General features: G+C 48.3%; 1 protein-coding gene across 1 annotated transcript in view; it reads right to left on the reverse strand.

Annotated features, from left to right (window-relative positions):
- Window positions 1–25000, reverse strand: part of LOC106574944 (protein diaphanous homolog 3) — a gene marked incomplete at its 3' end in the record, with an annotated part of 688081 nt that overhangs the window by 228311 nt on the left and 434770 nt on the right. The window contains exons 23-26 of the mRNA XM_045698420.1: window positions 15658–15777; window positions 15078–15197; window positions 10385–10514; window positions 947–1071 (exon numbers count right to left, since the gene is read on the reverse strand). Of these exons, the coding sequence (XP_045554376.1) occupies window positions 947–1071; window positions 10385–10514; window positions 15078–15197; window positions 15658–15777 (495 nt within the window). The remainder of the gene's footprint in view (window positions 1–946; window positions 1072–10384; window positions 10515–15077; window positions 15198–15657; window positions 15778–25000) is intronic.

Here is a 25000-nt window from a genome sequence, read left to right on the forward strand (position 1 = left end):
CATGGTGTTGAAGTCAGAGAGCTGGGGGTTTAGACAGAGGCATGGTGTTAAAGTCAGGGACAGAGAGCTGGGGGTTTAGACAGAGGCATGGTGTTGAAGTCAGAGAGCTGGGGGTTTAGACAGAGGCATGGTGTTGAAGTCAGAGAGCTGGGGGTTTAGACAGAGGCATGGTGTTGAAGTCAGAGAGCTGGGGGTTTAGACAGAGGCATGGTGTTGAAGTCAGGGAGATGGGGGTTTAGACAGAGGCATGGTGTTGAAGTCAGAGAGCTGGGGGTTTAGATAGAGGCATGGTGTTGAAGTCAGAGAGCTGGGGGTTTAGACAGAGGCATGGTGTTGAAGTCAGAGAGCTGGGGGTTTAGACAGAGGCATGGTGTTGAAGTCAGAGAGCTGGGGGTTTAGACAGAGGCATGGTGTTAAAGTCAGGGACAGAGAGCTGGGGGTTTAGACAGAGGCATGGTGTTGAAGTCAGAGAGCTGGGGGTTTAGACAGAGGCATGGTGTTAAAGTCAGGGACAGAGAGCTGGGGGTTTAGACAGGGGCATGGTGTTGAAGTCAGAGGCAGAGAGCTGGGGGTTTAGACAGAGGCATGGTGTTGAAGTCAGAGGCAGAGAGCTGCGGGTTTAGACAGAGGCATGGTGTTGAAGTCAGAGAGCTGGGGGTTTAGACAGAGGCATGGTGTTGAAGTCAGAGAGCTGGGGGTTTAGACAGAGGCATGGTGTTGAAGTCAGGGACAGAGAGCTGGGGGTTTAGACAGAGGCATGGTGTTGAAGTCAGAGAGCTGGGGGTTTAGACAGAGGCATGGTGTTGAAGTCAGGGACAGAGAGCTGGGGGTTTAGACAGAGGCATGGTGTTGAAGTCAGAGAGCTGGGGGTTTAGACAGAGGCATGGTGTTGAAGTCAGAGGCAGAGAGGTGTGTGTGTGTGTATTCTGTCAGAAGTAAAGGATATGGACATCTTGGTAGTGAACAGATCTTCAGTGTCGTCAGGACAGGAGAAGGTGTCCAGGTCTCTCTCTAGTTGGACCAGCTGTCTCTCCATCTGAACTAGGTTCTTCTCCAGGGACTCCGCTGAGACTACACACACACACACACACACACACACACACACACACACACACACACACACACACATACACACACACACACAGAGGAAATATTAAACTATGTACTCAGAAGACACCAAGGTGAGGAGTGTTGGTTCTGGTTCTGAGTCTCCAGTGAGGAGTGTTGTATTATAATCTATCTGGTTCTGGTTCTGAGTCTCCAGTGAGGAGTGTTGTATTATAATCTATGTGGTTCTGGTTCTGAGTCTCCAGTGAGGAGTGTTGTATTATAATCTATCTGGTTCTGGTTCTGAGTCTCCAGTGAGGAGTGTTGTATTATAATCTATCTGGTTCTGGTTCTGGGTCTCCAGTGAGGAGTGTTGTATTATAATCTATCTGGTTCTGGTTCTGGGTCTCCAGTGAGGAGTGTTGTATTATAATCTATCTGGTTCTGGTTCTGAGTATCCAGTGAGGAGTGTTGTATTATAATCTATCTGGTTCTGGTTCTGAGTGCCCAGTGAGGAGTGATTTAGTGAGTGAGAGATGTCCTGTCTGCCACTAAACACTAATCTAGAACATGACTCATTACCATGTGAACACAAAGCAGGAAACAGCTGAGATGGCTACAAGTCCTTTTTGAAGTCCCATTTCTAACACTCTAACACTCATACATGAATAAAGGAGAGAGAGGACATAAAAAGTGTAGAGTCATGTCCCAAATGACACCCTATTCCGTTTTTAGTGCACTACTTTTGACCAGAGCCCCGGCCAAAAGTAGTGCTCCATATAGGGAATGGTGTGCCATTTGGGAAGCAAGCAAAGTCTACATTAGCTAAGCTTCTCAGTCCCTTCGCTGATACACAGAGACATGTTTACTGACACTTTCACAAGCACTGGAGGAAGAGATGGAGACAAGAGACAGAAGTGACGGAGAGAAAGGTGTGAGGGAGAAGAGGAGAGAGGGAGACAGGAAGAGGGAGAAGAGGGAGAGAGGGAGAGACAGGAAGAGAGAGAAGAGGAAGGGAGGGAGAGACAGGAAGAGGGAGAATAGATGAGAGAGGGAGAGAGAGGGAGAGACAGGAAGAGAGAGAAGAGGAGAGAGGGAGAGACAGGAAGAGGGAAAATAGAGGAGAGAGAGAGAGACAGGAAGAGGGAGAATAGAGGAGAGAGGGAGAGAGAGACAGGAAGAGAGAGAAGAGGAGAGAGGGAGAGACAGGAAGAGGGAAAATAGAGGAGAGAGAGAGAGACAGGATGATATACAAGAGGAGAGAGGGAGATACAGGAAGAGGGAGAATAGAGGAGAGGGAGAGACAGGAAGAGGGAGAATAGAGGAGTGAGGGAGAGAGGAAAAGGGAGAATAGAGGAGAGGGAGAGACAGGAAGAGGGAGAATAGAGGAGAGCATCACTGGCTTCTACATGAAATTCTCCACAGATGTTTAGAAATCAAATCACTACACTTATGGTAAACACTGAGTCTCAGGGATTTCTCTCCACGTTTATCTCTTTCCCTTCTGGTCTCGCTCTCTCTCTCTCTCTTTCTGTCTCACTCCTCTCTGCCCAGACTAGAGATAAATATACCAATATCCCTGTGAGTGAGTAGGGAGAGAGAGGAAGATAGAGAGAGAGAGGAAGATAAGACTAACCACTTCTGCAAAAATTGGAAAACACTAAACAAACAACAACAGGAAGAGATATCTATCCAAAACAGAGATATATGGTTAAACCACTTCTCCAATCTTTTTGGCCCAATAACAACCAGCAAAAACATGATCAAATTCAAATCTTAGAATCAACTATTAAAGACTATCAGAAACCACTGGATTCTCCAATTACATTGAATGAACTACAGGACAAAATACAAACCCTCCAACCCAAAAAGGCCTGTGATGTTGATGTTATCCTCAATGAAATTATCCAATATACAGACCACAAATTACAACTCAAATCAAATCAAATCATATTAGTCACATGCGCCAAATACAACAGGTGTAGACCTTAAAGTGAAATGCTTACTTGCAAGCCCTTTACCAACAATGTTTTAAGACGTTAAGAAGAAAAACGCATTAAGAACAAAATTGACAAGTAAAATAAATTGAAAATAACAGTTACAAATAATTAAAGAGCAGCAGTAAAATAATGCGGAGGCTATATACAGGGGGTTACGGTACAGAGTTAATGTGGAGGCTATATACAGGGGGTTACGGTACAGAGTTAATGTGGAGGCTATATACAGGGGGTTACGGTACAGAGTTAATGTGGAGGCTATATACAGGGGGTTACGGTACAGAGTTAATGTGGAGGCTATATACAGAGTGTTACGGTACAGAGTCAATGTGGAGGCTATATACAGGGTGTTACGGTACAGAGTCAATGTGGAGGCTATATACAGGGTGTTACGGTACAAAGTCAATGTGGAGGCTATATACAGGGGGTACCGGTACAGAGTCAATGTGGAGGCTATATACAGGGTGTTACGGTACAGAGTCAATGTGGAGGCTATATACAGGGTGTTACGGTACAGAGTCAATGTGGAGGCTATATACAGGGTGTTACGGTACAGAGTCAGTGTTCGGGGGCACCGGTTAGTCAAGGTAATATGTACATGTAGGTAGAGTGACTATGCATAGATAATAAACAAAGAGGACTGTAGCAGCAGCGTAAAAGAGGGGTCTGGGTAGTCCTTTGATTAGCTGTTCAGGAGTCTTCTGGGGGTAGAAGCTGTTAAGAAGCCTTTAGGACTTAAACTCTTTAACATCATCCTCAGCTCTGGCAAATTCCCCAATATTTGGAACCAAGGACTGATCACCCCAATCCACAACAGTGGAGACAAATTTGTCCCCATTAACTACCGTGGGATATGTGTCAACAGCAACCTTGGGTAAATCCTCTGCATTATCATTAACAGCAGACTCGTACATTTCCTCAGTGAAAACAATGTACTGAGCAAATATCATATTGGCTTTTTACCAAATTGCCGTACGACAGACCACGTATTCACCCTGCACACCCTAATTAACAAACAAGCAAACCAAAACAAAGGCAAAGTCGTCTCATGCTTTGTTGATTTCAAAAAAGCTTTTGACTCAATTTGGCACGGGGGCCTACTATAGAAATTGATGGAAAGTGGTGTTGGGGGGGAAAAACTTAAGACATTATAAAATCCACGTAGACAAACAACAAGTGTGTGGATAAAATTGGCAAAAAACGCACACATTTCTTCCCACAGGGCCGTGGGGTGAGACAGGGATGCAGCTTAAGCCCCACTCTCTTCAACATATATATCAACGAATTGACGAGGGCACTGGAACAGTCTGCAGCACCCGGCCCTCACCCTACTAGAATTTGAAGTCAAATGTCTACTGTTTGCTGATGATCTGGTGCTTCTGTCACCAACCAAGGAGGGCCTACAGCAGCACCTAGATCTTCTGCACAGATTCAGTCAGACCTGGGCCCTGACAGCACATCTCAGTAAGACCAAAATAATGGTGTTACAAAAAAGGTCCAGTTGCCAGGACCACCAATACAAAATCCATCTAGACACCATTGTCCAAACAAAATACTACATACCTTGACCTAAACATCAGCGCCACAGGTAACTTCCAAAAAGCTGTGAACGATCTGAGAGACAAGGCAAGAAGGGCCTTCTACGCCATCAAAAGGAACATAAAATTCGGCATACCAATTAGGATCTGGCAAAAAATACTTCAATCAGTTATAGAACTCATTGCCCTTTATGGTTGTGAGGTCTGGGGTCCGCTCACCAACCAAGAATTCACAAAATGGGACAAACACCAAATTGAGACTCTGCATGCAGAATTAATCTGTGTACAACGCAAAACACCAAATAATGCCTGCAAAGCAGAATTAGGCCGATACCCACTAATTATCAAAATCCAGAAAAGAGCCGTTAAATTCTACAGCCACCTAAAAGGAAGCGATTCCCAAACCTTCCATAACAAACCCATCACCTACAGAGAGATGAACCTGGAGAAGAGTCCCCTAAGCAAGCTGGTTCAAGGACTCTGTTCACAAACACAAACAGACCCCCACAGAGCCCCAGAACAGCAACACAATTAGACCCAACCAAATCATGAGAAAACAAAAAGATAATTACTTGACACATTGGAAAGAATTAACAAAAAAACAGAGCAAACTAGAATGCTATTTGGCCCTAAACAGAGAGTACACAGTGGCAGAATACCTGACCACTGTGACTGACCCAAATTTAAGGAAAGCTTTGACTATGTACAGACTCAGTGAGCCATAGCCTTGCTATTGAGAAAGGCCGCCGTAGGCAGACCTGGCTCTTAAGAGAAGACACACAGCCCACAAAATGAGGTGGAAACTGAGCTGCACTTCCTAACCTCCTGCCAAATGTATGACCATATTAGAGATACATATTTCCCTCAGAGTACACAGATCAATAAACAATTCCATAACAATTCCAATTTTGATAAACTCCCATATCGACTGGGTGAAATACCACAGTGTTCCATCACAGCAGCAAGATGTGTGACCTGTTGCCACAAGAAAAGGTCAACCAGTGAAGACAAACACCATTGTAAATACAACCCATATATATATATTTTTTCTCCCTTGTGTACTTTAACCATTTGCACATCATTACAGCGCTGTATTTATACATAATATGACATTTGAAATGTCTTTATTCTTCTGGAACTTCTGTGAGTGTAATGTTTATTGTTTATTACACTTTTGTTTATTATCTATTTCACTTGCTTTGGCAATGTTAACATGTGTTTCCCATGACAATAAAGCCCTTAAATTGAATAGAATTGAGAGAGAGTGTTTTTTGCAAGTCTTTGTGTGTTTACAGAGATAGCCAGTGATGGAAGTAGAGTACTGGGCTCCATGCTGCCTCCAATCCTCCAATCAGATGGAGCCACAGCCCAGCAGTCATATCGCCTGGAAGAACTGGAGATACGGCAGGAATACTACAATACAACTGGGGATTCTGGGAGAGAGAGAACCAGAGAATAGTCTGGGAAAGGGACAGAGAGAGAGAGAGAGAACCAGAGAATAGTCTGGGAGAGAGAGAGAGAGAGAGAGAGAGAGAGAGAGAGAGAGAGAGAGAGAGAGAGAACCAGAGAATAGTCTGAGAGAGAGAGAGAGAGAGAGAGAGAGAGAGAGAGAGAGAGAGAGAGAGAGAGAGAACCAGAGAATAGTCTGGGAAAGGGACAGAGAGAGAGAGAGAGAGAGAGAGAGAGAGAGAGAGAGAGAGAGAGAGAGAGAGAGAGAGAGAGAGAGAGAGAGAGAGACAGAGAATAGTGCCTCTGGGTCTGGTGGGGAACAGAGTGCCTCTGGGTCTGGTGGGGAACAGAGTGTATCTGGGTCTGGTGGGGAACAGAGTGCCTCTGGGTCTGGTGGGGAACAGAGTGTATCTGGGTCTGGTGGGGAACAGAGTGCCTCTGGGTCTGGTGGGGAACAGAGTGCCTCTGGGTCTGGTGGGGAAAAGAGTGCCTCTGGGTCTGGTGGGGAACAGTGTCTCTGGGTCTGGTGGGGAACAGAGTGTATCTGGGTCTGGTGGGGAACAGAGTGTATCTGGGTCTGGTGGGGAACAGAGTGTATCTGGGTCTGGTGGGGAACAGAGTGCCTCTGGGTCTGGTGGGGAACAGAGTGTATCTGGGTCTGCTGGGGAACAGAGTGTATCTGGGTCTGGTGGGGAACAGAGTGTATCTGGGTCTGGTGGGGAACAGAGTGTCTCTGGGTCTGGTGGGGAACAGAGTGTCTCTGGGTCTGGTGGGTCTGGTGGGGAACAGAGTGTATCTGGGTCTGGTGGGGAACAGAGTGTCTCTGGGTCTGGTTGGGAACAGAGTGTCTCTGGGTCTGGTGGGGAACAGAGTGCCTCTGGGTCTGGCGGGGAACAGAGTGTCTCTGGGTCTGGTGGGTCTGGTGGGGAACAGAGTGCCTCTGGGTCTGGCGGGGAACAGAGTGCCTCTGGGTCTGGCGGGGAACAGAGTGTCTCTGGGTCTGGTGGGTCTGGTGGGGAACAGAGTGCCTCTGGGTCTGGTGGGGAACAGAGTGTATCTGGGTCTGGTGGGGAACAGAGTGTCTCTGGGTCTGGTTGGTCTGGTGGGGAACAGAGTGCCTCTGGGTCTGGTGGGGAACAGAGTGTATCTGCGTCTGGTGGGGAACAGAGTGCATCTGGGTCTGGTGGGGAACAGAGTGCCTCTGGGTCTGGTGGGGAACAGTGTCTCTGGGTCTGGTGGGGAACAGAGTGTCTCGGGGTCTGGTGGGGAACAGAGTGTCTCGGGGTCTGGTGGGGAACAGAGTGTCTCTGGGTCTGGTGGGGAACAGAGTGCCTCTGGGTCTGGTGGGGAACAGAGTGCCTCTGGGTCTGGTGGGTCTGGTGGGGAACAGAGTGTCTCTGGGTCTGGTGGGTCTGGTGGGGAACAGAGTGCGTCTGGGTCTGGTGGGGAACAGAGTGCCTCTGGGTCTGGTGGGGAACAGAGTGTCTCTGGGTCTGGTGGGGAACAGAGTGCCTCTGGGTCTGGTGGGGAACAGAGTGCCTCTGGGTCTGGTGGGGAACAGAGTGCCTCTGGGTCTGGTGGGGAACAGAGTGCCTCTGGGTCTGGTGGGGAACAGAGTGCCTCTGGGTCTGGTGGGGAACAGAGTGCCTCTGGGTCTGGTGGGGAACAGAGTGCCTCTGGGTCTGGTGGGGAACAGAGTGTCTCTGGGTCTGGTGGGGAACAGAGTGTCTCTGGGTATGGTGGGGAACAGAGTGCCTCTGGGTCTGGTGGGTCTGGTGGGGAACAGAGTGCCTCTGGGTCTGGTGGGGAACAGAGTGCCTCTGGGTCTGGTGGGGAACAGAGTGCCTCTGGGTCTGGTGGGTCTGGTGGGGAACAGAGTGTCTCTGGGTCTGGTGGGTCTGGTGGGGAACAGAGTGCCTCTGGGTCTGGTGGGGAACAGAGTGCATCTGGGTCTGGTGGGGAACAGAGTGTCTCTGGGTCTGGTGGGGAACAGAGTGTCTCTGGGTCTGGTGGGGAACAGAGTGTCTCTGGGTCTGGTGGGGAACAGAGTGCCTCTGGGTCTGGTGGGGAACAGAGTGCCTCTGGGTCTGGTGGGGAACAGAGTGCCTCTGGGTCTGGTGGGGAACAGAGTGCCTCTGGGTCTGGTGGGGAACAGAGTGCCTCTGGGTCTGGTGGGGAACAGAGTGTCTCTGGGTCTGGTGGGGAACAGAGTGTCTCTGGGTATGGTGGGGAACAGAGTGCCTCTGGGTCTGGTGGGTCTGGTGGGGAACAGAGTGCCTCTGGGTCTGGTGGGGAACAGAGTGCCTCTGGGTCTGGTGGGGAACAGAGTGTATCTGGGTCTGGTGGGGAACAGAGTGTCTCTGGGTCTGGTGGGGAACAGAGTGCCTCTGGGTCTGGTGGGGAACAGAGTGCCTCTGGGTCTGGTGGGGAACAGAGTGCCTCTGGGTCTGGTGGGGAACAGAGTGTCTCTGGGTCTGGTGGGGAACAGAGTGTCTCTGGGTCTGGTGGGGAACAGAGTGCCTCTGGGTCTGGTGGGGAACAGAGTGCCTCTGGGTCTGGTGGGGAACAGAGTGCCTCTGGGTCTGGTGGGAAATGGCTTTTACATCTGATAAGATGATAAGATCCACTCAGCAGCTCTAGTGTTTACTGTAATGTACTGTGTGTTGAATACAAGAGGGGATATAGTGTGTGTGTGTGTGTGTGTGTGTGTGTGTGTGTGTGTGTGTGTGTGTGTGTTGTTGGTTGAATACAAGAGGGGATATAGTGTGTGTGTGTGTGTGTGTGTGTGTGTGTGTGTGTGTGTGTGTGTGTGTGTGTGTATATATATATATATATATATATATATATATATATATATATATATATATATATATATATATATATATAATGATGTGTACTGTGAGTGGATACATGAGAGGACATATGAAAAGATGAGATGCTTCTGGGGTCGTGTCCACACTTGACACTTAAATGTGACTTCTGCTTTCAGAACACGAAGGTCACATTGAAAAGACGGGTGTGAACGCACAACAGTCTCTTTGTGGTGTGATTGTGTTCATATCTGTTTGACCACTTCAGAAGGCGGTCAGGAGATGTGTTGTGTGTGGATTTCTCCTCAGTCTGGACACAATCAGGCCACAGAAAGCAAATACAGAGGGGCGACATCATCAGCACTCCTCCCACAAGTCTCCAGAAAACGGGTTTTGTGACTGAAAGGCACCTTTTCATCGTAACGTTGGAGGAGATACTTTCCTAGCGTGTGAGGAAGGTGTTTGCTGGACTCATAAATGCTAGTCAGCTAGCTAATATTTAGATTTATATTTTTGGGATTGGCTAGATTTATGGAATCCCTTTTGTGTTGCTTGCTAGCTTTCTGGCTAGCCACAGAGGTTAGCTGGCTAGTTAGCTACATAGGTTAGCTGGCTACATAGGTTAGCTGGCTAGTTAGCTACAGAGGTTAGCTGGCTAGTTAGCTACAGACGTTAGCTGGCTAGTTAGCTACATAGGTTAGCTGGCTAGTTCGCTACATAGGTTAGCTGGCTAGTTAGCTACAGAGGTTAGCTGGCTAGTTAGCTAAAGAGGTTAGCTACTGCCATCAGTTGTTATGTTATCATATTGTTCCTATTGCCGGTTGTAGAATGCATACTGGAATTTGAATACAGTGCAGGAAAAGGGAATCCGGACCCATTGCGGACATGGCAGAAACATTTAAATGTAGGTGTCGATCTCTGTCTAATGCTGCAGGTCATCAGTGTGTTTCTGTCTCCTACCTCGGCTGGCTCTGTCTAATGCTGCAGGTCATCAGTGTGTTTCTGTCTCCTACCTCGGCTGGCTCTGTCTAATGCCGCAGGTCATCAGTGTGTTTCTGTCTCCTACCTCGGCTGGCTCTGTCTAATGCTGCAGGTCATCAGTGTGTTTCTGTCTCCTACCTCGGCTGGCTCTGTCTAATGCTGCAGGTCATCAGTGTGTTTCTGTCTCCTACCTCGGCTGGCTCTGTCTAATGCTGCAGGTCATCAGTGTGTTTCTGTCTCCTACCTCGGCTGGCTCTGTCTAATGCTGCAGGTCATCAGTGTGTTTCTGTCTCCTACCTCGGCTGGCTCTGTCTAATGCTGCAGGTCATCAGTGTGTTTCTGTCTCCTACCTCGGCTGGCTCTGTCTAATGCTGCAGGTCATCAGTGTGTTTCTGTCTCCTACCTCGGCTGGCTCTGTCTAATGCTGCAGGTCATCAGTGTGTTTCTGTCTCCTACCTCGGCTGGCTCTGTCTAATGCTGCAGGTCATCAGTGTGTTTCTGTCTCCTACCTCGGCTGGCTCTGTCTAATGCTGCAGGTCATCAGTGTGTTTCTGTCTCCTACCTCGGCTGGCTCTGTCTACGTGCTGCAGGTCGTCTGAGAACTTGGTGACCTCTGGGAACTCCTCCTCACACACTGCAGCCAGGAAGTGGAGCAACGTTGACTTCTGGTCAGCTGACTTCGTGTCCTTCAGCTGGAATCACAAAAAGAGTTCACCCAGTCAGGTTACACACCGTTACACCCAGCCAGGTTACACACCGTTACACCCAGCCAGGTTACACAGCGTTACACCCAGCCAGGTTACACACCGTTACACCCAGCCAGGTTACACACCGTTACACCCAGCCAGGTTACACACCGTTACACCCAGCCAGGTTACACACCGTTACACCCAGCCAGGTTACACACCGTTACACCCAGTCAGGTTACACACCGTTACACCCAGCCAGGTTACACACCGTTACACCCAGCCAGGTTACACACCGTTACACCCAGCCAGGTCACACCCAGCCAGGTTACACACCGTTACACCCAGCCAGGTTACACACCGTTACACCCAGCCAGGTTACACACCGTTACACCCAGCCAGGTTACACACCGTTACACCCAGCCAGGTTACACACCGTTACACCCAGCCAGGTTACACACCGTTACACCCAGCCAGGTTACACACCGTTACACCCAGCCAGGTTACACACCGTTACACCCAGCCAGGTTACACACCGTTACACCCAGCCAGGTTACACACCGTTACACCCAGCCAGGTTACACACCGTTACACCCAGCCAGGTTACACACCGTTACACCCAGCGAGGTTACACACCGTTACACCCAGCCAGGTTACACACCGTTACACCCAGCCAGGTTACACACCGTTACACCCAGCCAGGTCACACCCAGCCAGGTTACACACCGTTACACCCAGCCAGGTTACACACCGTTACACCCAGCCAGGTTACACACCGTTACACCCAGCCAGGTTACACACCGTTACACCCAGCCAGGTTACACACCGTTACACCCAGCCAGGTTACACACCGTTACACCCAGTCAGGTTACACACCGTTACACCCAGCCAGGTTACACACCGTTACACCCAGCCAGGTCACACACCATTACACCCAGCCAGGTTACACACCGTTACACCCAGCCAGGTTACACACCGTTACACCCAGTCAGGTTACACACCGTTACACCCAGCCAGGTTACACACCGTTACACCCAGTCAGGTCACACCCAGCCAGGTTACACACCGTTACACCCAGTCAGGTTACACACCGTTACACCCAGCCAGGTTACACACCGTTACACCCAGTCAGGTTACACACCGTTACACCCAGCCAGGTTACACACCGTTACACCCAGCCAGGTTACACACCGTTACACCCAGCCAGGTTACACACCGTTACACCCAGCCAGGTTACACACCGTTACACCCAGCCAGGTTACACACCGTTACACCCAGCCAGGTTACACACCGTTACACCCAGTCAGGTTACACACCGTTACACCCAGCCAGGTTACACACCGTTACACCCAGCCAGGTTACACACCGTTACACCCAGCCAGGTTACACACCGTTACACCCAGCGAGGTTACACACCGTTACACCCAGCCAGGTTACACACCGTTACACCCAGCCAGGTTACACACCGTTACACCCAGCCAGGTTACACACCGTTACACCCAGCCAGGTCACACCCAGCCAGGTTACACACCGTTACACCCAGCCAGGTTACACACCGTTACACCCAGCCAGGTTACACACCGTTACACCCAGCCAGGTTACACACCGTTACACCCAGCCAGGTTACACAGCGTTACACCCAGCCAGGTTACACACCGTTACACCCAGTCAGGTTACACACCGTTACACCCAGCCAGGTTACACACCGTTACACCCAGCCAGGTCACACACCATTACACCCAGCCAGGTTACACACCGTTACACCCAGCCAGGTTACACACCGTTACACCCAGTCAGGTTACACACCGTTACACCCAGCCAGGTTACACACCGTTACACCCAGTCAGGTCACACCCAGCCAGGTTACACACCGTTACACCCAGTCAGGTTACACACCGTTACACCCAGTCAGGTTACACACCGTTACACCCAGCCAGGTTACACACCGTTACACCCAGTCAGGTTACACACCGTTACACCCAGCCAGGTTACACACCGTTACACCCAGTCAGGTTACACACCGTTACACCCAGCCAGGTTACACACCGTTACACCCAGCCAGGTTACACACCGTTACACCCAGTCAGGTTACACACACATCCAGAGGTTATGCTTGGTAAAAACACTCCCTCTCCACATCGTTTTTCCCCCTCATCAATCTACACACAATACCCCATAATGAGAAAGTAAAACGGGTTTTTAGAATTTTTACAAATGTATAATAAAAAAACCCTGTAAATAATCACATTTACAGAGATGTTTGATCGGGTTCAAGTCTGGGCTCTGGCTGGGCCTCATTCAGAGACTTGTCCCGAAGCCACTCCTGCATTGTCTTGGCTGTGTGTTTAGGGTCATTGTCCTGTTGGAAGGTGAACCTTCACCCCAGTCTGATGTCCTGAGCGCTCTGGAGCAGGTTTTCATCAAGCATCTCTCTGTACTTTGCTCTGTTCATATTTGCCTCCATCATGACTAGATTCCCAGTCCCCCACAACAGGATGCTGCCACCACCATGCTTCACTGTAGGGATGGTGCCAGGTTTCCTCCATCATGACCAGTCTCCCAGTCCCCCACAACAGGATGCTGCCACCACCATGCTTCACCGTAGGGATGGTGCCAGGTTTCCTCCATCATGACTAGTCTCCCAGTCCCCCACAACAGGATGCTTCCACCACCATGCTTCACCGTAGGGATGGTGCCAGGTTTCCTCCATCATGACTTGTCTCCCAGTCCCCCACAGCATGATGCTGCCAACACCATGATTCACCGTAGGGAAAGGTGCCAGGTTTCCTCCAGACGTGACACTTGGCATTCAGGCCAAAGAGTTCAATCTTGGTTTCATCAGACCAGAGAATCTTGTTTCTCATGGTCAGAGTCATTTAGGTGCCTTTTGGCAAACTCCAAGAGGGCTGTCATGTGCCTTTTACTGAGCAGTGTCTTCTGTCTGGTTGGATGTCCTTCTGGAAGCTTCTCCCATCTCCACAGAGGAATTCTGGAGCTCTGTCAGAGAGACCATCAGGTTCTTGGTAACCTCCCTGACCAAGGCCCTTCTCCCCTGATTGGTCAGTTTGGCCGGGCGGCCAGCTCTAGGAAGAGTCTTGGTGGTTCCAAACTTCTTCCATTTAAGAATGATGGAGGCCACAGTGTTCTTGGGGACTTTCAATGCTGCAGAAATGTTTCGGTACCCTTCCCCAGATCTGTGCCTCGACACAATCCTGTCGACGGACAATTCCTTCTACCTCATGGCTTTTTTTTTTTTAAAGGGGGGGGTACTTTTGGGTACCTGTCTGGGGTTGTTGGGGGTAACTGTCTGGGGTCGTTGGGGGTAACTGTCTGGGGTCGTTGGGGGTAACTGTCTGGGGTTGTTGGGGGTAACTGTCTGGGGTCGTTGGGGGTACCTGTCTGGGGTTGTTGGGGGTAACTGTCTGGGGTCGTTGGGGGTAACTGTCTGGGGTCGTTGGGGGGTAACTGTCTGGGGGTCGTTGGGGGTAACTGTCTGGGGTCGTTGGGGGTAACTGTCTGGGGTCGTTGGGGGTAACTGTCTGGGGGTCGTTGGGGGTAACTGTCTGGGGTCGTTAGGGGTAACTGTCTGGGGTCGTTGGGGGTAACTGTCTGGGGTCGTTGGGGGTAACTGTCTGGGGTCGTTGGGGGTAACTGTCTGGGGTCGTTGGGGGTAACTGTCTGGGGTTGTTGGGGGTAACTGTCTGGGGTTGTTGGGGGTAACTGTATGGGGTTGTTGGAGGTAACTGTATGGGGTTGACTGTATGGGGTTGTTGGGGGTAACTGTATGGGGTTGTTTGGGGTACCTGTATGGGGTTGACTGTATGGGGTTGTTGGGGGTGATTAGTAGGACCCATAAGGACCTCTGGATGATTGTCCTACATGGCACGCTATTCCCTACACATCGGACTACTTTAGAACATGGGCCCTGGTCAAAAGTAGTGCACTAAATTAGGGACTAGGGCTCCATTTTGGCCCCTGTTATCTCCTTCCTATTGGCTCCTCCTAAAGAACTACAGAAGTGGTTTTCATATAGACTAGTTGATGATGTTGAAACCTCAGAAGTTCAGTATCAGACATGTGCCACACTCTCAGAGAGCCTGCGTCCCCTGGACTACTGTTATCTGCCTTATTTATATTAACTGGTGAGTTTCATCTCTGATTAAACACAAACATTATACACACACACACACAACCACACAACCAACCACACACACACACACACACACACACACACACAACCACACACACAACCACACAACCACACACACACTCTCTCTCTAACATGTTGCTTTCATGTTCCTCTTGCCTTACATCCTATTTGAACATTACTTTAACCTGTCACATTCATGTGTTTGTTTATTCCTGGGAACATTACTTTAACCTGTCACATTCACATGTTTGTTTATTCCTGGGAACATTCTGAGCACCGCTCAGAACCCTTTACTCCCCCATTGTTACTCAGAGATAGAAAAACAGGTATCTGTCTGCAGACCTGAGAAGAACTGGCACCAGGAGAGGAGCAGTGTGTGTGTGTGTGTGTGTGTGTGTGTGTGCAGGCAGTCCCCCCACCTTGCAGAGGGAACTGAGGTCAAAGCCGTAGCTCTGTGCATTGCGGGAGCCTGCGTTCATGTAATTCCCCAGCAGTAGAACCAGCTCCAGCAGCCGGCTGAAACCCTTGCTCTTCCTCACCTACAACCACAACAACATATGACACTGTATTAAACAGACACTTTTATCCAAAACACTTCCAGTCAGATGCATATATTTTACAACGGGTGGTCCTACAAGGAATCAAACACTCAACTTAGAATAACTTCAGTTTCAAAGCATTATTTATATGTTATTGTTAACACGGATTATCAGCAATGGTCCTCCACGTAAAATATATATATATGTATGAGAGAAAGAGAAGGAGAGAGAGAGAGAGACAGGGAGAGAGAGAGAGAGAGAGAGAGAGAGAAAGAAAGAGAAAGACAGAGAGAGCAAGACAGAGAGACAGAGAGAGAGAGACAGAGAAAGACAGAGAGAGACGGAGAGAGGGAGAGAGGGAGAGAGACAGAGAGAGAGGGAGAGAGGGAGAGAGACAGAGAGAGAGGGAGAGAGAGAGAAAGACAGAGAGAGAGAGAGAGAGAGTGTATGGACCACTGACCTCTTCACAGGCTGCGTTAACAGCCATGATGTCTGGACGGAGGTTGTTGACCTGTTCATCAAACTGCAGCTTAAACAGGATGGAGTTGAGACGGGGCCGCAGTCGCTTCACACTGCTCATCTGGAGAAGAGGAGAGGGGGAGAAAGAGTGGAGAAGAGGAGAGGGGGAGAAAGAGTGGAGAAGAGGAGAGGGGGAGAAAGAGTGCAGAAGGAGAAAAAGAGAGAGAGACAGACGGAGGGTAGGGGGAAGAAAGGGAGGAATATAGAGGGGTAGAAGTCAAGACGAAGAGGAATGAAAGAGCAGGGAGAAAGATGTAGGAGAGGAGAAAAACAGAGAAGGAACATAAATAAAGAGGATTAGAGGAGAAGAATACAGTCAATACCCCTAGACCCCCACAGTCAATACCCCTAGACCCCCCAGAGTCAATACCCCTAGACCCCCCAGAGTCAATACCCCTAGACCCCCCACAGTCAATACCCCTAGACCCCCACAGTCAATACCCCTAGACCCCCCAGAGTCAATACCCCTAGACCCCCACAGTCAATACCCCTAGACCCCCACAGTCAATACCCCTAGACCCCCCAGAGTCAATACCCCTAGACCCCCCACAGTCAATACCCCTAGACCCCCACAGTCAATACCCCTAGACCCCCCAGAGTCAATACCCCTAGACCCCCACAGTCAATACCCCTAGACCCCCACAGTCAATACCCCTAGACCCCCCAGAGTCAATACCCCTAGACCCCCACAGTCAATACCCCTAGACCCCCACAGTCAATACCCCTAGACCCCCAGAGTCAATACCCCTAGACCCCCCACAGTCAATACCCCTAGACCCCCACAGTCAATAGCCCTAGACCCCCACAGTCAATACCCCTAGACCCCCACAGTCAATACCCCTAGACCCCCACAGTCAATACCCCTAGACCCCCACAGTCAATACCCCTAGACCCCCCAGAGTCAATACCCCTAGACACCCCCAGTCAATACCCCCACAGTCAATACCCCTAGACCCCCCACAATCAATACCCCTAGACCCCCAGAGTCAATACCCCTAGACCCCCCACAATCAATACCCCTAGACCCCCAGAGTCAATACCCCTAGACCCCCACAGTCAATACCCCTAGACCCCCCAGAGTCAATACCCCTAGACCCCCACAGTCAATACCCCTAGACCCCCACAGTCAATACCCCTAGACCCCCAGAGTCAATACCCCTAGACCCCCCAGAGTCAATACCCCTAGACCCCCACAGTCAATACCCCTAGACCCCCACAGTCAATACCCCTAGACCCCCAGAGTCAATACCCCTAGACCCCCACAGTCAATACCCCTAGACCCCCCAGAGTCAATACCCCTAGACCCCCACAGTCAATACCCCTAGACCCCCCAATTCAGCCATAATAAGCAGGTGCACCAGGCACAAAGTCATAGAGTACAGAACACATTGGATACGTCCCAAATGGCACCAAATTATCTTTAATTATCGTGGGTGATTTTGACCCCCCAGGTGATTTTATTTGACCCCCCAGGTTTTCATAGGGGACAAGAGTGTAAAATAAATCAAATCAGTTCAGAGTGACTTACTTTTTGGAAAAATTGTTCCAAAGTATTTCCACACTGAGATATTTGTAATAAGATATAAATGTAAGCTAGGTTTGAAATGATTATGTTTCAGTAAAATATTATATAAGGTGACAACTTTCCACTTCGTATTTCAATCAATTAGTTTCAGGACTTTATTTTTTTTTTAAGTATTTCAGCCCAATCCTTTCGAGTCTTCCAATTCAATTTACGCAACAGCTATAGCAGGAACTCTTCGTTGCTAGGCAATAGACATGGATTTTGGCAGCAATGATCTGATTTGGGATCAGGGCCGGCAAGTTAATTGGAGAGGGAGAGAGAGAGAGAGAGAGACAGACAGAGAGAGGGAGAGAGAGAGACAGACAGAGAGAGAGAGGGAGAGACAGAGAGATGGATAGAGAGAGAGAAATAGAGAGATGGATAAGGCGAGATAAATAGAGAGATGGATAGAGTGAGAGAGAGGAGAGTCAGTAAGGTAGAGGAGAGCGAGAGAGAGAGAGAGAGAGAGGAGAGTCAGTAAGGTAGAGGAGAGAGAGAGAGAGAGAGAGAGAGAGAGAGAGGAGAGTCAGTAAGGTAGAGGAGAGAGAGAGAGAGAGAGAGAGAGAGAGAGAGGAGAGTCAGTAAGGTAGAGGAGAGAGAGGTGGAAAACACAGTAAAAAGGAGTTGGATTACTGCTCTAACCCTATTAGAGTAAATTGGAAAATATTGCGGTGAATGACATGTGGCCTGGTCTCCACAGTATTGGACTGATGAGAGAGAGAGATGAGCTGTGTGGGAGAGGAGAGAGAGAAGGAAAGAGAGGAGAGAGAAAGAGGAGAGAGAGAGGAGAGAGAAAGAGGGAGAGAGAGGAGAGAGAAAGAGGGAGAGAGAGAAGAGCGAGAGAAAGAGAGAGAAAGAGGAGAGAGAAAGAGAGGAGAGGAGAGAGAAAGAGGGAGAGAGGAGAGAGAAAGAGAGGAGAGAGAGGAGAGAGAAAGAGGGAGAGAGAGAAGAGCGAGAGAAAGAGAGAGAAAGAGGGAGAGAGAGGAGAGAGAAAGAGAGGAGAGAGGAGAGAGAAAGAGGAGAGAGAGGAGAGAGAAAGAGGGAGAGAGAGATAGGGAGAGAGAGAGAGAGAGAGAGAGAGAGAGAAAGAGAGGAGAGAGAAAGAGGAGAGAGAAAGAGGAGAGAGAAAGAGGAGAGAGAGGAGAGAGAAAGAGGGGAGAGAGAGAGAGAGAGAGAGAGAGAGAGAGAGAGAGAGAGAGAGAGAGAGAGAGAGAGAGAGAAAGAGAGTGAGAAAGGATAAAGACAGATTAGGGTCTATATATGGTGACTGGGTACAGATCAGAGCAACCAGCTGATCTCCTCTGTTATTGTAATTAGTGCTTGTGTGTGCAGCGCCTCATTGCAGCGCGGGAGACAAACACAACGTGATCCCTGCGCCCTGAGGTTCAGCCTGGGAAGCTGAAGAGCCATTTAACACCATGAAAACAGACTGGCCCACAACACGTCTAAAGATATCACATCTAATAATAATACCAGACGTTAATTCATTTTATTAACGACTGTCTCCAGCTGTGACGTTCTAGTTTACAGTAAGAACAGTTAGTGTGTAGCCACAGGTAATAAATACTAACGCATTAAACAATTATGGGGCCATATAATATCATGAATCATCATTTTTATTAATTTGTATTTATTAAACTTTTTTTTTTTTTTATGTTTCTAAGCATGTTTTTTCTCTCCCATTTTTTTTTGTACTAAAATACACAACTTGCTTACAATGTGGCCTATATACTGTGACCAAGATAGAGCTGTGGATATAGATACTGTGACCAAGATAGAGCTGTGAATATAGATACTGTGACCAAGATAGAGCTGTGGATATAGATACTGTGACCAAGAAAGAGCTGTGGATATAGATACTGTGACCAAGATAGAGCTGTGAATATAGATATTGTGACCAAGAAAGAGCTGTGAATATAGATACTGTGACCAAGATAGAGCTGTGAATATAGATACTGTGACCAAGATAGAGCTGTGGATATAGATACTGTGACCAAGAAAGAGCTGTGGATATAGATACTGTGACCAAGATAGAGCTGTGGATATAGATACTGTGACCAAGATAGAGCTGTGGATATAGATACTGTGACCAAGATAGAGCTGTGAATATAGATACTGTGACCTAGATAGAGTGGTTGATATAGATACTGTGACCAAGATAGAGCTGTGAATATAGATACTGTGACCAAGAAAGAGCTGTGAATATAGATACTGTGACCTAGATAGAGCTGTGGATATAGATATTGTGACCAAGAAAGAGCTGTGGATATAGATACTGTGACCAAGATAGAGCTGTGAATATAGATACTGTGACCAAGAAAGAGCTGTGAATATAGATACTGTGACCAAGAAAGAGCTGTGAATATAGATTCTGTGACCTAGATAGAGCGGTTGATATAGATACTGTGAATATAGATACTGTGACCAAGAAAGAGCTGTGAATATAGATACTGTGACCTAGATAGAGCTGTGGATATAGATATTGTGACCAAGAAAGAGCTGTGGATATAGATACTGTGACCAAGATAGAGCTGTGAATATAGATACTGTGACCAAGAAAGAGCTGTGAATATAGATACTGTGACCAAGAAAGAGCTGTGAATATAGATACTGTGACCTAGATAGAGCGGTTGATATAGATGCTGTGAATATAGATACTGTGACCAAGAAAGAGCTGTGAATATAGATACTGTGACCTAGATAGAGCTGTGGATATAGATATTGTGACCAAGAAAGAGCTGTGGATATAGATAATGTGACCAAGATAGAGCTGTGAATATAGATACTGTGACCAAGATAGAGCTGTGGATATAGATACTGTGACCAAGATAGAGCTGTAGATACACATATAGCTGTGGATATAGATCTAGCTGCATATATAGATAGAGTTGTAGACATAGAGCTGTAGACATAGAGCTGTGGATATAGATATAGCTGTAGATATAGATATAGCTGTTGATATAGATAGAGCTGTAGACATAGAGCTGTGGATATAGATGGAGCTGTAGATATAGAGCTGTAGATATAGAGCTGTAGATATAGAGCTGTGGATATATATATAGCTGTAGATATAGATAGAGCTGTAGACAGAGCTGTAGATATAGAGCTGTGGATATAGATAGAGCTGTGGATATAGATAGAGCTGTAGATATAAATATAGCTGTAGATATAGATAGAGCTGTGGATATAGATAGAGCTGTAGATATAAATATAGCTGTAGATATAGAGAGAGCTGTAGATATAGAGAGAGCTGTAGATATAGATAGAGCTGTAGATATAGATAGAGCTGTAGATACAGATAGAGCTGTAGATATAGATAGAGCTGTAGATACAGATAGAGCTGTAGATATAAATAGAGCTGTAGATATAAATAGAGCTGTAGATATAGAGCTGTAGATATAGAGAGAGCTGTAGATATAGAGAGAGCTGTAGATATAGATAGAGCTGTAGATATAGAGCTGTGGATATAGATAGAGATGTGGATATAGGGAGAGCTGTAGATATAGATAGAGCTGTGGATATAGATAGAGATGTGGATATAGGGAGAGCTGTAGATATAGATAGAGCTGTAGATATAGATAGAGCTGTAGATATAGATAGAGCTGTAGATACAGATAGAGCTGTAGATATAAATAGAGCTGTAGACATAGAGCTGTAGATATAGAGCTGTAGATATAGATATAGCTGTAGATATAGAGAGAGCTGTAGATATAGATAGAGCTGTAGATATAGAGCTGTGGATATAGATAGAGATGTGGATATAGGGAGAGCTGTAGATATAGATAGAGCTGTAGATATAGATAGAGATGTGGATATAGGGAGAGCTGTAGATATAGAGAGGGTAGTGCACTGTATAGGGAACCGCGTGCCATGGGGCTCTGGTCTAAAGTAGTGGACTATATAGGGAATAGGGTGACATAGGGCGCTGGACTAAAGTAGTGCACTATATAGGGAATAGGGTGACATAGGGCTCTGGACTAAAGTAGTACACTATATATAGGGATAGGGTCCCATAGGGCTCTGGTCTAAAGTAGTGCACTATATAGGGAATAGGGTCCCATAGGGCTCTGGTCTAAAGTAGTACACTATATATAGGGATAGGGTCCCATAGGGCTCTGGTCTAAAGTAGTGCACTATATAGGGAATAGGGTCCCATAGGGCTCTGGTCTAAAGTAGTGCACTATATAGGGAATAGGGTGCCTTTTGATTCCCCTCCAAATAACATTTCCGGGTAAAGATACATGATGGTAGATATGGAGGGATTGGTACAGACACTGGAGTGTCCTATAGCAGTCTACATGATGGTAGATATGGAGGGATTGGTACAGACACTGGAGTGTCCTATATCAGTCTACATGATGGTAAATATGGAGGGATTGGTACAGACACTGGAGTGTCCTATAGCAGTCTACATGATGGTAAATATGGAGGGATTGTTACAGACACTGGAGTGTCCTATAGCAGTCTACATGATGGTAAATATGGAGGGATTGGTACAGACACTGGAGTGTCCTATAGCAGTCTACATGATGGTAGATATGGAGGGATTGGTACAGACAGACACTGGAGTGTCCTATAGCAGTCTACATGATGGTAAATATGGAGGGATTGGTACAGACACTGGAGTGTCCTATATCAGTCTACATGATGGTAGATATGGAGGGATTGGTACAGACACTGGAGTGTCCTATAGCAGTCTACATGATGGTAAATATGGAGGGATTGGTACAGACACTGGAGTGTCCTATAGCAGTCTACATGATGGTAGATATGGAGGGATTGGTACAGACACTGGAGTGTCCTATAGCAGTCTACATGATGGTAAATATGGAGGGATTGGTACAGACACTGGAGTGTCCTATAGCAGTCTACATGATGGTAGATATGGAGGGATTGGTACAGACACTGGAGTGTCCTATAGCAGTCTACATGATGGCAGATATGGAGGGATTGGTACAGACACTGGAGTGTCCTATAGCAGTCTACATGATGGTAGATATGGAGGGATTGGTACAGACACTGGAGTGTCCTATAGCAGTCTACATGATGGTAGATATGGAGGGATTGGTACAGACAGACACTGGAGTGTCCTATAGCAGTCTACATGATGGTAGATATGGAGGGATTGGTACAGACACTGGAGTGTCCTGTGGAGTGAACCAGATAGGGAGCCATTTGGGACAACCTAAAGCATGATGGGACATTATGGTGGAAATAATATGGAGGGAAGTTGGAGAGTCTGAGAGAGTCTCCTCTGTGTGTGTGTGTGTGTGTGTGTGTGTGTGTGTGTGTGTGTGTGTGTGTGTGTGTGTGTGTGTGTGTGTGTGTGTGTGTGTGTGTGTGTGAGAAAGAGCCTCCATCGATCTTGTCCTGGATGAAACAGACTCAGAGTCAAAGAGCCCAGAGTCTCAATGAGATGGATTAAGATCAGAGAAGCCAGCCAGCCAGCCAGCCAGCAGCCAGCCAGCCAGCCAGCCAGCCAGCCAGCCAGCCAGTCAGCCAGCCAGTCAACCAGCCAGTCAGCCAGCCAGCCAGCCAGCCAGCCAGCCAGTCAGCCAGTCAGCCAGCCAGCCAGCCAGCCAGTCAACCAGCCAGTCAGCCAGCCAGCCAGTCAGTCAGCCAGCCAGCCAGGTACACAGAGCCACACAGCTGAACAGAACACGGTGGAGCAGAACCAAACCTGAGGATGCTTCCCAAACAACCCTCTCTGTCCATATACAGGCCTAAGGGCCCTGGAGAAGAGACGGGCCCCATACAGAATAGGGTGCAATTACTGTTCTAACCTCTCCCTGACCCCCCCCCCACACTACATCACAGCTGTGTCTCACTACAACGTCACTAACCCAGTGTCTCAGAGTCACTGTCCCACTACAACGTCACTAACCCAGTGTCTCAGAGTCACTGTCCCACTACAACGTCACTAACCCAGTGTCTCAGAGTCACTGTCCCACTACAACGTCACTAACCCAGTGTCTCAGAGTCACTGTCCCACTACAACGTCACTAACCCAGTGTCTCAGAGTCACTGTCCCACTACAACGTCACTAACCCAGTGTCTCAGAGTCACTGTCCCACTACAACGTCACTAACCCAGTGTCTCAGAGTCACTGTCCCACTACAACGTCACTAACCCAGTGTCTCAGAGTCACTGTCCCACTACAACGTCACTAACCCAGTGTCTCAGAGTCACTGTCCCACTACAACGTCACTAACCCAGTGTCTCAGAGTCACTGTCCCACTACAACGTCACTAACCCAGTGTCTCAGAGTCACTGTCCCACTACAACGTCACTAACCCAGTGTCTCAGAGTCACTGTCCCACTACAACGTCACTAACCCAGTGTCTCAGAGTCACTGTCCCACTACAACGTCACTAACCCAGTGTCTCAGAGTCACTGTCCCACTACAACGTCACTAACCCAGTGTCTCAGAGTCACTGTCCCACTACAACGTCACTAACCCAGTGTCTCAGAGTCACTGTCCCACTACAACGTCACTAACCCAGTGTCTCAGAGTCACTGTCCCACTACAACGTCACTAACCCAGTGTCTCAGAGTCACTGTCCCACTACAACGTCACTAACCCAGTGTCTCAGAGTCACTGTCCCACTACAACGTCACTAACCCAGTGTCTCAGAGTCACTGTCCCACTACAACGTCACTAACCCAGTGTCTCAGAGTCACTGTCCCACTACAACGTCACTAACCCAGTGTCTCAGAGTCACTGTCCCACTACAACGTCACTAACCCAGTGTCTCAGAGTCACTGTCCCACTACAACGTCACTAACCCAGTGTCTCAGAGTCACTGTCCCACTACAACGTCACTAACCCAGTGTCTCAGAGTCACTGTCCCACTACAACGTCACTAACCCAGTGTCTCAGAGTCACTGTCCCACTACAACGTCACTAACCCAGTGTCTCAGAGTCACTGTCCCACTACAACGTCACTAACCCAGTGTCTCAGAGTCACTGTCCCACTACAACGTCACTAACCCAGTGTCTCAGAGTCACTGTCCCACTACAACGTCACTAACCCAGTGTCTCAGAGTCACTGTCCCACTACAACGTCACTAACCCAGTGTCTCAGAGTCACTGTCCCACTACAACGTCACTAACCCAGTGTCTCAGAGTCACTGTCCCACTACAACGTCACTAACCCAGTGTCTCAGAGTCACTGTCCCACTACAACGTCACTAACCCAGTGTCCGCCAGTGAGGTACAACAACATGAAGCACCTTGTGACAACTGCTGATGTAAAAATTGATTTCTCTCCTTCTCTCCACCTTTCCCTCTCCCTCTCTCCACCTTTCCCTTTCCCTCTCTCCACCTTTCCCTCTCCCTCTCTCCACCTTTCCCTCTCCCTCTCTCCACCTTTCCCTCTCCCTCTCTCCACCTTTCCCTCTCCCTCTCTCCACCTTTCCCTCTCCCTCTCTCCACCTTTCCCTCTCTCCACCTTTCCCTCTCTCCACCTTTCCCTCTCCCTCTCTCCACCTCTCCCTCTCTCCACCTTTCCCTCTCTCCACCTTTCCCTCTCTCTCTCTCCACCTTTCCCCATCTCTACCTTTTACTATTCAACATCATAGTATGAACCTCTACATGAACCTCCACATGAACCTCCACATGAACCTCCACATGAACCTCCACATGAACCTCCACATGAACCTCCACATGAACCTCCACATGAACCTCTACATGAACCTCCACATGAACCTCCACATGAAC

Source organism: Salmo salar, chromosome ssa16 (genome assembly GCF_905237065.1).
Source record: "Salmo salar chromosome ssa16, Ssal_v3.1, whole genome shotgun sequence".
In the NCBI taxonomy this organism is placed as follows: Eukaryota; Metazoa; Chordata; class Actinopteri; order Salmoniformes; family Salmonidae; genus Salmo; species Salmo salar.